We start from the raw sequence: 15,560 nt of genomic DNA, 5'->3' as shown, positions 1-15,560 counted from the left end.
GTTACACTAGAAAGGATAAAGGATGTGGAGGAGTCAATAGTTTTATTAGTAAGTTTGTGTGTAGGGGGATCTTGCAGTAACACGTGTCTTTTGGTCTAACATGTGAAGGGTCACTAGAGTGTGACATGTTCAATGCGCCACTAGTCAATGGGGCTTCCAATGGTCTGGTAATGGATGGTGATGATTGTGAAAGGAGCCCTAAACAACACAGTACACAGGGGCAGTGTTGTTATTGAGAATGGACTGTCAATTACTTAAGACGACTACTGTCTTTTTATATTCATATGTTCTTTATTTTTTAACATCTCTATCTGTGCCGTTTTCCAGGACTTTGTTGTGCAGCAGTAGCCTTAGCACGTGTTTGTGACAGTCCAGTCCGCGTAACATGCTGTAATGCAGGGATTATCAACTAGATTCAGCCGTGGGCTGTTTTTTTTCATGAGCGGATGGTTGGGGGGCCGGAACATAATTACCATTCATTTGTAGACTACAAGAAGGCCTAACAGAGTTCCTACTAAATGATTCGGTGTCATTCTATGCATATCACTAAGAACCGGGGTAGGCAACCCTGTTCCTGGAGTACTGCAGGATTTTGTCCCAACTAGGCACCACGCCTGACCAACTGATCTAATTGATCAGTTCAGTGACTGCCTGAATTCAACACACCTGGTCTTCCAGGTCAGTTAAATCAGAATGTATGAAGTGCCTGCAGCTCTTCAGGGTTTCCTGGGGTTGCCGACCCGACTTATAATGAACCAACGTATTGAGAATATCCTATTTTCCACAATTCCAGCTGGTTAATTGTGACAACTGGTGTTACCAGATACTGTCCATGACCCCTGATAAAAGGTCAGTTTTTCTCCATGTCTCTGATGGTTAAGATTGGGGTAGGATAATCTGATCCTAGATCTGTGGTTCTGTGGGAAATGTCTACCTCAAGTATTCAGTCGCCTATGTTCTAGTTACGCACTGTTATATCTTGTAGCACGTGATGTCTTTGAGGGAGTAATAGCAGGGGACTGTACTGTAACTGTCTTGTTACAGTTTGGGGGAGTGTCTGGTAGCTAGCTACCCCCCTGCTCGCTCACACACGCCCCCTTCTTTCCCACCTCCTCAGTGTCATCTGGCAGTAATGCCGCCCATATTTCCACTCATTATCATCAGGCCCTGCAGGGAAAACAGAGAACAAACAATAGCCCTTCACTAGAGCCTCTCCACTACCATAGCCCTTCACCAGGGCCTCTCCACTACCATAGCCCTTCACCAGGGCCTCTCCACTACCATAGCCCGTCACCAGAGCCTCTCCACTATCAAATAAAATTGTATTGGTCACATACATGGTTAGCAGATGTTATTGCGAGTGTAGCGAAATGCTTGTGCTTCTAGTTACGACAGTGCAGCAATATCTACCAATTCCACAACAAATACCTAGTACACACAAATCTAAGTAAAGGAATGGAATAAATAGAATAATATATACGCCCCCGGTGATGCGTTGTGTAAACCGCACCACCCTCTGGATTGCCTTGCTGTTGATGTGTCCATGATGTGTACGCTGAGGAACTTTCCTTCTCCTCTGCTGTCCCGTCGATGTGGATAGGGGGGGTGCTACCATTGCCCTTCACCAGAGCCTCTCCACTACCATAGCCCTTCACCAGAGCCTCTCCACTACCATAGCCCTTCACCAGAGCCTCTCCACTACCAGAGCTCTTCACCAGAGCCTCTCCACTACCAGAGCCCTTCACCAGAGCCTCTCCACTACCATAGGGGCTAGAGACTGGGTGGTATTCTGCACTCCCCTTAAGCAACCATCATTGATGTGTGTGCACTGTATAATGTAACAGGCAGGAGAGTTTTAAAGGTCCAGTTAACTGACTATATACACTGCATGACGTGTTAAAACCCCAATGAAACAGTGTAGTTCACCTCCGAACACTCGTAGTTCAACCCTCCCAGTTAGGCCAGTCGTCGCTGTGGCCCAGGTCCCTGTGTTGTGGCAGCCTGAGTAAGGTTAGAAGAGGGGGGGTCAGACAAGCCTCCATAAGGCCCTAAAATAGAGCAGGTGTTCAGGGGTCAGAGACAGGAACTGGAAATTGTGAGGAGCGGGTTAAACAGTGGTGGGCGGCATGCGTTCTAAAGTACATTGGTCAGACAGGCGGCGTTGAAAAAAAATAGAAAAGCAGCACTGGGGTGACTGGGTGCAGGTTAGTCTTTTTCGTAATGAATCTTGTTCTGGAGGCACCTCCACACAGTGGTCACTAGCTGGCACAGACACAAAGTTAGACAATCTGATGTCAAACCTAACCACACTGCTAACCTTAATGCCTAACCGTAACCTAAATTTAAGATCAAAAAGCAAATGTTTGTTTTCATGAAATTTAGACTTTGCAGCTGGCCAGTCTTGYGGAAATCACTCAGTTCTGCCTCCAGGACAAGACTCATCCCAATGAACATCAACCTGCTGACTGGGTTGGCAGCTCTCCAGGAATGGACTCTGTTAATGAAAACAAGTGGTGAAAGGGGGTGGGATGGTGGAGGTCAGAGTCAGGGAGTACAGTGCCTTTACAAAAGTATTCATCCCCCTTGGCGTTTTTCCTATTTTGTTGCATTACAACCTGTAATTTAAATGGATTTTATTTGGATTTCACATTGACAAAATAGTCAAAATTGGTGAAATGAAAAATATTACTTATTTCAAAAAATTCAAAAAAATGGGAAAGTGGTACGGTGCGTACATATGTATTCACCCCCTTTGCTATGAAGCCCCTAAATAAGATCTGGTGCAACCAATTACCTTCAAAGTCACAAAATTAGTTAGATTGCACACAGGTGGACTTTATTTAAGTGTCACACGATTTTTCAGTATATATATACACCTGTTCTGAAAGACCCCAGAGTCTGCAACACCACAAAGCAAGGAGCACCACCAAGCAAGCGGCACCATGAAGACCAAGAATCTCTCCAAACAGGTCAGGGACAAAGTTGTGGAGAAGTACAGATCAGGGTTGAGTTATATAAAAAATATCAGAAACTTTGAACATCCCACAGAGCACCATTTAAATCCATTACAACAAAAAAATTGAAAGAATATGGCACCACAACAAACCTGCCAAGAGAGGGGTGCCCACCAAAACTCACGGACCAGTCAGAGGGCATTAATAAGATAGGCAACAAAGAGACCAAAGATAACCCTGAAGGAGCTGCAAAACTCCAATCTCCGCTGTGGAGCATCTGTCCATAGGACCACTTTTTAAGCCGTACACTCCACAGACCTGGGCTTTACGGAAATGTGGCCAGAAAAAAGCCATTGCTTAAAGAAAAAAATAAGCAAACACGTTTGGTGTTCAAGGCATGTGGGAGACTCCCCAAACATATGGAAGTAGGTTCTCTGGTCAGATGAGACTAAAATGTAGCTTTTTAGCCGTCAAGGAAAATGCTAGGTCTGGCGCAAACCCAACACCTGTCATCACCCCGAGAACACCATCTCCACAGTGAAGCATGGTGCTGTGAGGATGTTTTTCCATCGGCAGGGACTGGGATACTGGTCAGAATTGAAGGAATGATGGATGGCGCTAAATACAGGGAAATTCTTGAGGGAAACCTGTTTCAGTCTTCCAGAGATTTCAGACTGGGATGGAGGTTCACCTTCCAGCAGGACAATGAACCTAAGCATACTGCTAAAGCAGCACTTGAGTGGTTTAAGGGGAAACATTTAAAATGTCTTGGAATGGCCTGGTCAAAGGCCAGACCTCAATCCACTTGAGAATATGTGGTATGACTTAAAGATTGCTGTACACCAGCGGAACCCATCCAACTTGAAGGAGCTGGAGCAGTTTTGCCTTGAAGAATGGTCAAAAATTCTAGTGGCTAGATGTGCCAAGCTTATAGAGACATACCCCAAGAGACTTGCAGCTGTAATTGCTGCAAAAGGTGGCTCTACAAAGTATTGACTTTGGGGGGTGAATAGTAATGCATGCTCAAGTTTAGTTTTTTGGGGGTCTTATTTCTTGTTTAACAAAAAATATTTTGCATCTTCAAAGTGGTAGGCATGTTGTGTAAATCAAATGATACCAACCCCCCAAAAATGTATTTTAATTCCAGGTTAAGGCAACAAAATAGGAAAAATGCCAAGGGGGGTGAATACTTCTGCAAGCCACTGTACAAGCAGTGGTGGAAAAAGTACCCAATTGTCATACTTGAGTAAAAGTAAAGATACCTTAATAGAAAATGACTCATGTAAAAGTCACCCAGTAAAATAATACTTGAGTAAAAGTATTTGGTTTTAATTATACTTAAGTATCAAAAGTAAATGTAATTCCTAAAATATAGAAATAACTTCAAATTCCTTATATTAAGCAAACCAGGCGGCATGACTTTTACATTTTTTWTTTACGGATTGCCAGGGGCACACAACACTGACATAATTTACAAAATAAGCATGTGTTTAGTCAGTCCGCCAGATCAGATGGATGACCAGGGATGTGTGTGAATTAGACAATGTTCCTGTCCTGCTAAGCATTCAAAATGTAAAGAGTACTTTTGGGTGTCAGGGAAAGTGTATGGAGTAGAAAGTACATTATTTTCTTTTGGAATGTAGTGAAGTAAAAGTGGTCAAATATAACTACTTAAGTAGTACTTAAGTATTTTTATTAGGATCCCCATTAGCTAGCATCGTAATGCTAGCTAATCTTCCTGGGGTCCAACACCAATTAATAAGACATTAAACAACCACAAATCAAGACTTCAAACATTCAACAAGTAGACAATACAGATAATTAAAATACCTGACAGGATGGAAGTACAAGCTGTTAGAACAGGAGGATGGTCTAGAAAGCAGCTAGCTACGTAACAGGGATAGAAAGAAATTGTCTTGAATTTCAGTGAACATTATTTTAATCCATTTCATGTAATATATTACTCCTAGATTTCATTAAGTTAAACACAATTTGAAATAGTCAAACACCACTGTATTGTTAAAGGTGATATTGCAAATCTCTATTAAATTATTGTCAATATATTATTCAGGTTATAACACAAAACAAGGACACGCCAGTCACGTTTCCTATTTTGTTTATTGTAGTTTTTAAAAGAACTGATCTGGTAGGGTGGACTAGGAAGCATGCTCTCTAACAGAAAGCTCTAGAATAGCTCATAGCGTACTATAGAACAGGTAGCAGCCAGGGCATTACTATACACATACAAGCAGTGATCATGAAGGTATTTCATATACATCAGAACAGCTTTCACATGTCTTATTATCCCATACAGAAGATCAACTGATTTGCATTGTGTGAAAAGATGTGTGTTGTCAACAAACACTCAGACACACACACTGGCTGTGAGTAGCCTGGCAGTACAGTACTGTAGAGGCCTTTAGAATGCAGGCTTGGTCAGGGTACATAGAGGGGTCAAGTTCACCACTGACTGTCAGAACAGGATAAGTGTTAAATGTATTATATCAGTGTTCAGCCTGATTGACAGAACTGTTGAGTTATCTACAGGTCTATTTGACTGGTAAACTTGACTGTACTGTGAGAACCTTCCCCACGTTCCTAACGATCGGTGTTAAGCGTTTAAGATGAGAAAATTATAGGATAAAATAGCCATGAGGGAAAACATTGATCGTCAACCCTTACATTGTTGTTAGGTTTTCATTAAGAAGGAACCAAACTAAATCAAGAAAACACATTTGTACAGGAGTGCATTAATAATACTTTAGTTAGTGGATAGGATTATGGTAACAACAATTTTCTGACTAAAGCACATGCAAAAAGTCTGCTAAAATGGAAGCACTGCAGGCACATTTGTTTGGCATTGGCACAAAAAGGCATTACATAAAGAGTTGCATTTTATTGAACCTAAAGACGCTTAAAATATTCACTCAATTCCCTTAAAATTCATATAGACTGAAATCCTGACATAAGATGGCTGCTCATAAAACAATACTGTATATTAGTAAATCATGTCAACAGGAATAGGTTATGTGCACCAGTCAGGACTTCGGCCCACAGCGTTAGATGTCAAATCAACAGCTTCAGCTGATTGATAGCTCCTCCCATGTCAGTTTAATGACATCACACAGCACTTACGGTGATACCAGAAACAATATGAAACGCCTTCAACATCCTGAGAACATGTGATGTAAAACCATAGATGGTAAAAAAAATATATAACATTTTGAAAACAGTTCAGCGTTGAAGACGTTTCCACTTCAGTGTTCGTTTAGTCTCAAACCATACTTTTTTTCTATGCACAAAAAGACTGATTACAAATTAAGTGCCTTCAGAAAGTATTCACAACCATTGACTTTTTGCACATTTTGTTGTGTTACAGCCTGAATTTAAAATTTATTAAATGTTGATTTTGTGTCACTGATCTACACACACACTACACCATAATGTCAAAGTGGAATYATGTTTAGAAATGTTTATAAATATATGAAAAACTGAAATGTCTTGAGTCAATAAGTATTCAACCCCTTTGTTATGGCAAGCCTAAATAAGTCCAGGAGTAAACATTTGCTTAGTCATCATAAGTTGCATGGACTCACTCTGTGTGCAATACTAGTGTTTAACATGATTTTTGAATGACTACCCCATCTCTGTACCTCACACATACAGATAATTATAAGATCCCTCAGTCAAGCAGTGAATTTCAAACACAGATTCAAGACCAGGCAGGTTTTCCAATGCCTCACAAAGAAGGGCAACTATTGGTAAATGGGTAAAAATAAAGAAATGCAGACATTGAATATCCCTTTGAACATGGTGAAGTTATTAATAATTACACTTTGGATGGTGTATCAATACACCCAGTCACTACAAAGATACAGGCGTCCTTCCTAACTCAGTTGACTGAGAGGAAGGAAACCACTCAGGGATTTCACCATGAAGCCAACACAATCACTGAGTACCACTCTTCATATTTTCAAGCATGGTGGTGGCTGTATCATGTTATGGGTATGCTTGTCATCGGCAAGGACTAGGGAGTTTTATAGGATAAAAAAAAAAGGAACAGAGCTAAGCACAGGCAAAAATCCTTGAGGAAAACCTGGTTCAGTCTGCTTTCCAACAGACACTGGGAGACAAATCAACCTTTCAGCAGGACAATAACCTAAAACACAAGGCCAAATACACTTACCAAGACGACATTGAGCTTGACGAATTTTAAAATGAATAATGGACAAATATTGTACAATCAGGTTTGCAAAGCATTTAGAGACTTACCCAGAAAAACACAGCTGTAATTGCTGCCAAAGGTGATTCTAACATGTATTGACTCAGGGTTGAATAATTATCTAATAAAATATATTTTTTATTATTTTACTTTGATATTAGAGTATTTTGTGATCGTTGACAAAACAATGACGGTTAAATACATTTTAAACCCACTTTAACACATCAAATGTGGAAAAAGTCAAGGGGTGTGAGTACTGTCTGAAGGCACTGTACATAGCCGTTATTGGGTTAAATGTTAGTAACTGTACATATTGTCTTATGCAAGTTCTTATTGGTAAAGTAATAAGTGACTTTTCTTAGTGAATACCAGGGAATGAAATTCATTAATTGAATGACAAACATTTGATTCAACTCAGTCTTACTGTGTCCCTAATCACAGAAATGTGATAATACTCTCATTTTGCTCTCTGGCACACATTATTCAATAAATACTTCATGCATGGAAGACCTAGCCGGCCTCTAAAATTAAATAATTTTAGTAAATCTACAAAATTGAGTTAACTTTATTTCTAACATTTCTCTCAATATTCACATAACTTATATTTTATAAGTCAGTTGGACTCAATAAGTACACTAGAATACTTCAATCCCTTCAATATCTACTTTCTTTATAGGAAACCTTGAATGGACCTTGGATTTCATCTTGTCTTACAAACCAGGGTGTAACTCAAAATGGCACCAAGAAAAACAATTGATGGGGGAACTCAAATAAATCCCTTTAGGACCAAAAACATTGTCTAAAGTTCGAGGTGGACAAATATGTGTGAGGGGTAAAATGCTCAGAGCTGAAACTAAACAGAGTCTACATAGTGTGCTCCAAACAATATTTGTTGTTCAGAGACGAGTCGGAGGCCGCTGTGTACCGCCCCACCCCCACCACAGAACATTCTGTAGTAGAAGGGTAACCAAAGAAAATCCATTGACTGACAGCATGGCCTTATCTGTTTCTGACTGACACACTATCTGTCTGTGTCTATAGAGCTCAGTGTCCTAGCTGCAAACCGTAGCTGTGAGTGAAGAGTTAAGAACTAAATTCACATTTTAAAAATGTAGTATCACAGCTTATAGTACTGACATAAGCTGTACTAACCTAATTCAGTCGATTGATAAATGAAATTATCGTTAAACATTCAGCTTTTTACACTGTGTAATAACGTTAAAATAAGTGAGTGGAATAAATAACTGAAACGTGTGGTTAAATTATAACCAAAAGAAAAGATGATTGTGAGTAGTGTACGACCCTGTTTCTAACTAACATTCATGAAGTCGCTTATTGAATAGAGATCCTGGTATTGCCATTGAAACGCCTCCGACAGTGATGTGTTTTTCCACTTCAAGTGAATGTATGAGAATATCCATTGCGAGAGGAATCCACATCTCTCTCTCACACACAGTAATAGCTGTGGGTACAACTGTGTACCTTCTGTCAGGTTGATCCTCCTTTCTGTCTTCCTGCTTTGTTCTTCCTGCTAGCTCAGTCTGTTTGGTTAACTTCTAGGGGTGTAACGGTTCACCAAATCCACTGTTCGGTATGTTTTGGGGTCACGGTTTGGTTTCGGTACAGCAGGAAAATTACATTTTCACACTGATGCTGCATTTGTAACCATGTGGGAAGTGGGAATTTACCGGTTGTGAAGTCATACATTTAGTCCCAGATGCACACTTGCGATTTCTAATAAAGGGTGAGTGTCTGTAGCATGGTATGTCTCCCACTCCGGGGTAAGGTGATGGACTGTCAATTAAGTAATCGCAACACAGAATGCATTGGCCAATTCCTAGAAAACTGTGGCCTGCTTATATAGAGTGGGTATGACCTGTTTGCTGAAATGGGTGCAAGAGGGAAGTTCATAACGTGGCTCGAGCACTTTTACAAGGTGCTGGAATTCCCTATTCTCAACCACTGAGAATGGGCGCGGCTTTAAACCAAAGACTGTAAAAAATATAAACACAGCCTACCTACTGCTCTTGTCATTTTTGGCCGGTCAGAACCAGTTCCCAAGGGCTGTTTGAATGCAGAGGGGTGATTTTGGGTTGGTTTTTTCCGTTTCCGTCTTGTGACGTCGGCATGTCAACATATTTGAGGTGTTGGCAGCTGGATAGCCTATTCTCGTTGGGCAGTGGCGACATACTGTTAACGTCTTATCCACAACTCTCTGTCCATCACCGTTGTGATCTACTGGGAAGCCAAAACGTTCCCAAACTGGAGATTTAAACGATGTAGGATCCTCCTGGTTTATCCACCCCACCACTCGCCATCGTACAGAACTAGTTCCTGGATGCGCCTCACAAAAGGACAGTTTGAAATGCGCCAATTAAGATTTGAATTTAGATTACAATGTGCACATAGGCTCTAGTTGTTTTAACAGAATAGCCATAAAAAAACAAATTCAGCTCAAATTTACTCGAGGCACCGGCCAACAACGCAGCGTAGGCATTGCCTATAGGCCTTTTATTTTGTATATATTTTATTAAATGTATTCATTCAGGTTGAACCGAGGCCCCCTACCGAACAGTTTGGTACGAACACGTGTACCGTTACACCTCTTGACTTCTCCTCTCATACTTCCCCAGCTTCTTGGGATCCTTGCTGGGCATGCACCAGTCATCCGCCTCGTTGCTCGTCTGATAATGCCTTATGGCTGACTGGTTGTAAACAGGAAGTCTTTCCACAGAATCTGAGGACAAGGCCTGTTAATGGAGCACAGAGGAGTGGTAGGTTAGATGTAATCTTGGTTAACCCAAAACTAAAATCTCACAGAATTTGGTGAGCTATGTGATTTAGTTCTGGGTCCAGACGTGTTAGAAATTTGGAGTTCTGATTTGCGAAGTCTCCACCCTCGCAAAAGAGAACTCAGCCAAAGTCCTCCCCCCTTCCGCTAATTTCAACACATGTGCAAAGCAGTCCGTCTAAGCACGCCTTCGCCAAATCCTGATACGTCCAAATAACCAGTGACGAAAACCCAAACACCGGAAATACTGCTGCTCATTATCCTACACATTCCCTCCTGTTGCAACAGATTCTGACGATTATGAGTACGAGGCTCTATTTCTATCACATGCTGGTCACATGTGTCTTCCACCATTCAGAGAATGAACCTTTACATACTTATTTCAGACATTGAAAAACGCCAACGTTGTATAGAGCAGGGATCATCAACTAGATTCAGCCGTGGGACAATTTCTGTGAGCGGATGGTCGGGGGGCCGGAACACAATTACAAATAATTAGTAGACTCAATTTGACCACAAGAAGGCCAAACAGATATTTGACAAAAACCTGATAATTTCAAACCTTGCTTACATTTGTATACGATCACGTGTCTCTCTATTAGGCTTGGGAATACTTGGGTACAGTTTTTCAAAATTAAAATAACTGGCGTTTTTACAGTCTTATGTCCAACAATGAAAATGTTACGTTTTCTGAGCAAAAATAAATACAAATTGAGGGCCAAAATGGGGGAACCCTGGTTGAGAGGTTCWATTATCTAGAATAAGACAACTGTTGAAGTAACACATTCCATTTGTAGACGTGTTACCTTCAGGTAGATGACAGCTGACGTCCCATATCCCTCCATGGAGTAGAGCTGCAGGTCTCCCTGGAAGTACTTGGCATAGAGACGGGAGATGGGAAGACCGTAGCCAAAACCAGCCTACAGAGAGCCAGGGACACAATGGGTTAAAAACTCAGTCTGAACTGACTGTCACAGTACTGTAGTAGAGAAGCATTCAGTTACACTTTAACCCTTGGGCAACGAATGACTGGTCCAGTTTGTAATTCTGCTCATTTACAACCGTGTTCGCTCGYAGTTTACACTTTAGTCAGTATAAAATGATCACGATTTACATTTGAGCTGAAATAAAATAAACAGGCTTGCATGCCTCTAACATGTGATCAAACTGCAGTCATAGATCATGTCCTACTGAATGTTGTGCTCAAATGTATTAAATCTGACTTATTAACCTGGCTGCCAGTAAAATCTTTAGTGTTCAGTGGCACCAGGACAGGGTCTCACCAGTGGAGCGTTGCGTGAGTTGTCGATATCGACGGGGCTGGGGGCGGTGGAGTACATGTAGCTGAACAAACGCTCTATCTTCCTCAGGGGAACACCACCTCCTCGATCTGATATCTAGAAACACCAACAACGTTACAGCTCTGTTCCACTCTCTGATCTTCCTGTTGTCTCCCCAAATAGCATGGTATAGGACCTACAGAACAACCACGGGAGGGAACTCTATGGTACTATGTATTCATACACATTCAACTGTACAGTAGGCTTCTACATCCCATGGCATTATTTCCACCCTGCATCTGTGGAAGTGTGTTGGATGGGCATACACTACTTTTGAACAAATGTATATTGTTGGGGCTCAGAGCTGAAGGTTTTCACTGTACTCAATTCAATGGCTTTATTAGCATGGGAAACATGTTAATATTGCCAACGCAAGTGAAGTAGATAATAAACAAAAGTGAAAAACAAAAATTAAACAGTAAACTTTACACACAGAAGTTCCAAAAGAATAAAGAAATTTCAAATGTAATGTCTATACTCTAATTACTCCTGCAACCCTGTGACTATTAAACTTCTAATTTTAAAATAAAAGTTAATGTACTGCAATGAGCACAATGCATATCATTCATTGTAAGGGTGAATACTCTGAGCATGTGTTTACCTTTATTGTCAGGTCTTCACTGCCCAGTGAGACTCGAACTTTGACCGGCGGGAGATGCAGGGCCATTTCATGAGTCTCCACTGTTGCTCTCATGGCGTTCTGGAAACAAAACAAACATTGCTTGAGGAAATGACAAAGTAATATAAATCAGATTGAGCTAATGTAATTAAATCGTATGTAGTAGCGTCTGCCGTAGTCACCCTCACACGTGTAATGAAATGTTTATACAGTAGAAGGTAAATGTTTGGTGTACCTTGAAGAGCTCAAACAGCATGTGGTACAGATGGGAAGGCACATAGACAATACGAAGAGGCTGGTCAGGACCTTTGGCTAAGGAAAAACTGAGGATTACTCCAAACCAAACATGACTGCAAATGTATAACATACACAACTGAGGATAGAAGTTACTAGAAACAAAACCACTTTCCCTCCTTATTGCAAATGCACAACTGAACTCAATAGTCACTATGAAATACATAATTTACTATTCTACCAACGTAATCATGTCCCCAGACACTTCTGATAGCCTATAGCCTGGGGATGAGGTTGCTACCAACTAAACCCATGAATAGACATTGTTTAGCTTTTTTAAGGCTTATGTAACATGGTGACTGTTAAACAGCTGAATGTGGGTGAACKGAGGTTTGTTACTGAGAGTTAGACGGTTCACTAAGAGAGGAGAAATCTGCCCGGCGACAACACTAAGCCTGTAGCAAGGGGCTTGTTGCTGTTCTGTTCCGCTGCTGACTGGAGATATAAGAGACTGATGGGTGCTTGATTTSGTGCACAATGACCAAAGGCAAACTATGACATAACATTTTTGATGAATYATTATGCCTGATGTGACTGACCACACCCCCACTGTAATGCATCAGACGTAGGCTAGACTGTGCAGCCCATTTTGATATTTTATGGCTGGTGCGTTTTGAAAGTCTGGGCACCAAATGATGTCTGGATCTGTTCTTGTTTTAGCTACGATTATCATTTCCCTCTACCATGATATTTATCAAAGTCATGGTTTGACCTTTCAAGTGGTGCTATTGTCCTGTTCATAAGACACATACACTGAGTGTACAAAACATTTAGAAACACCTGCTTTTTCCATGACAAACTGACCAGGTAAATCCAAGTGAAAGCTATGATCTTTTATTGATGTCACTTGTTAAATCCACTTCACTTCAATCAGTGTAGCTGAAGGGGGGGGGGAAGACAGGTTAAAGAAGGATTTAAGACAATTGAGACATTGTGATACGTGTATGTGTGCCATTCAGAGGGTGAATGGGCAAGACAAAATATTTAAGTGCCTTTGAACGGGGTATGGTAGTAGGTGCCAAGCGCACCTGTTTGAGTGTGTCAAGAACTGCAACTCTGCTGGGTTTTTCACATTCATCAGTTTCCCGTGTGTATCAAGAATGGTCCACCAAACCAAAAGACATCCTGCCAAATTATCACAGCTATGCATTGGAGTCAACGTGAGCCAGCATCCCTGTGGAACGCTTTCAACACCTTGTAGAGTCCATGCCCAGACATAGTGAGGCTGTTCTGAAAAGGGGTTGCAACGTGTTCCTAATGTTTTGTACACTCAGTGTATAACCTAGACCTGCACAGTTAGATTTTTTATTTTTTAACACAGGGCAATACACAGAAGTGAATATTTATACCTGTGTAAGTGAGGTGTATGAAAGAATGGTTCTCTGTAGACATGGCTGCCTCAGATGCAGGAGACAGTCTCACTCCTGACAACCCTAGCTGAGACTAAACAGTCGTTGCACGCTGTTCAACTAAAGCAACGGAGTTAATTGCTAAAAATGGTTCAGCTAAATATCTCTTAACACCACTCACACAAGCTAGCCACACACAAACACACACACTTTGCAAATTGCGCCATGAATTGAGTAGACCAGAGGAATTGAATGAGAGATCAAGAATACTCAACCCACGGGCAGAGAAACTCAAATCAAACCTGGCCAAACAACTCACAATGCAAATACAACCTCACTAATTGTTTCTGTAAACCTAATCTTCTCTAACAACCCCCGGCCTAAAACTCTCTTGCTAACCAAATTGTACTATTTGGAAATAGGAGAACGAGAAACGTCTTTAAGCTACTCTGGCCCTTCTCCCTTGGCGCAATAATGTTGTATCAAACAGACTTGGCTCCAAATAGCATTTACAATCTTTCAAATACTTTGAGTGTTTGATATAGCTCATCAACAGGTGTCAGTTGGGCCAGGTTGCACTTCTGGGACTATTCTATTGGGTCAATTGAGCCRGGCCAGCTCAACCAAGCGCAGCTAAAATATTTGAAGGAAAACAAATACCTTCCAGAAGCCAGGTCTATAACCCTGTATAGAATGTGATTTACCGTTGACTTGTGTGATGTCAATCTCTGGCGAGGTCAGGTAGTACTGCTCACAGAGCATCTTGGAACTATCGAAGGCATCTGGGGAAGAAACAGTCAAAACAAAGACAAGGACTGTAGCACAGGAGGAAAACACTGACTTTCAATCGAATTACCATAACAGCTAATGACCACTTATTAGCTGTTATGGTTATTAGCTGTTATTCTGACTTCTAAACCTGAAATATTGTTAATTATCTGGTATCCTACAGAAATGAGAAGGGCCACAGTCTGGTTTATACACCAGAAGTTAATGGTTATCTGTATGAACAATGTATAGGGTGGGGTCAATTAAGGCTGGATAGGAACCAGGGGAATGCACTGAGTAAAGGAAAGGCAATTGCATGGTTGCAGTCACTGATAAGGGTGGAGATCTGTGGATTAGTGAGGAATGGGAGCTGACGTCAGATTAAGGGAGAAGGAACAGTTTATTACCCACATCACTTAACTTCCTGCCTAGCAATAAAGATGTTTTAGAGGGAAGGAGGAGACTTCACCTAAATTGGGGTATATCTACTTGTGCTGGTGGGAACATGTTTCTGTTCTGCTGTCTGACCCTTTGGGTGAATAAACTTGGTTTGAGAACTTGGTTTAACACCACTGACTTTCAATCTAGTCACCATAACAGCTAATGACCACTGACTTTCAATCTCGTCACCATAACAGCTAATGACCACTGACTTTCAATCTAGTCACCATAACAGCTAATGTACAGTGACCACAGAGAGTAGATCAACTAAAACTACACAGAGACATGTTGAATTAGGTGGGTGAAGAACAGTCTGCCTCTGTGTTTAAAAGGCATTACGATTACACATCATTTAGTTCTATTCTTATTATGAGAATAGATGTGATACTGTGCAGATCAAGGTGAAAAGGACATACCTACTGTAGCAGTGAAAAGGGTTAAATAATGATACTGCACCTGTAAATCGTGTGTGTCTGTCTCTGTGTGTGTGTCTGTCTCTGTGTGTGTGTCTGTCTCTGTGTGTGTGTCTGTCTCTGTGTGTGTGTGATTTCATGGTGCAGTATCATTATTTAACCCTTTTCACTGCTACAGTAGGTATGTCCTTTTCACCTTGATCTGCACAGTATCACATCTATTCTCATAATAAGAATAGAACTAAATGATGTGTAATCGTAATGCCTTTTAAACACAGAGGCAGACTGTTCTTCACCCACCTAATTCAACATGTCTCTGTGTAGTTTTAGTTGATCTACTCTCTGTGGTCACTGTACATTAGCTGTTAT

General features: G+C 41.1%; 1 protein-coding gene across 1 annotated transcript in view; it reads right to left on the bottom strand.

Moving 5' to 3' along the window:
* Window positions 1-5,053: 5,053 nt before the first annotated feature.
* Window positions 5,054-15,560, bottom strand: part of LOC112068414 (pyruvate dehydrogenase (acetyl-transferring) kinase isozyme 2, mitochondrial) — a 24,182-nt gene continuing 13,675 nt past the window's right edge. Inside the window, exons 6-11 of the mRNA XM_024135570.2 lie at window positions 14,274-14,351; window positions 12,162-12,238; window positions 11,909-12,007; window positions 11,251-11,364; window positions 10,774-10,887; window positions 5,054-9,926 (exon numbers count right to left, since the gene is read on the bottom strand). Of these exons, the coding sequence (XP_023991338.1) occupies window positions 9,774-9,926; window positions 10,774-10,887; window positions 11,251-11,364; window positions 11,909-12,007; window positions 12,162-12,238; window positions 14,274-14,351 (635 nt within the window). The 3' untranslated portion in view covers window positions 5,054-9,773. The remainder of the gene's footprint in view (window positions 9,927-10,773; window positions 10,888-11,250; window positions 11,365-11,908; window positions 12,008-12,161; window positions 12,239-14,273; window positions 14,352-15,560) is intronic.

This window comes from Salvelinus sp. IW2-2015, unplaced genomic scaffold (genome assembly GCF_002910315.2).
Source record: "Salvelinus sp. IW2-2015 unplaced genomic scaffold, ASM291031v2 Un_scaffold495, whole genome shotgun sequence".
In the NCBI taxonomy this organism is placed as follows: Eukaryota; Metazoa; Chordata; class Actinopteri; order Salmoniformes; family Salmonidae; genus Salvelinus; species Salvelinus sp. IW2-2015.
The sequence above is the reverse complement of the archived record's forward strand: the minus strand, read 5'-3'. Positions and strand labels throughout refer to the sequence as shown.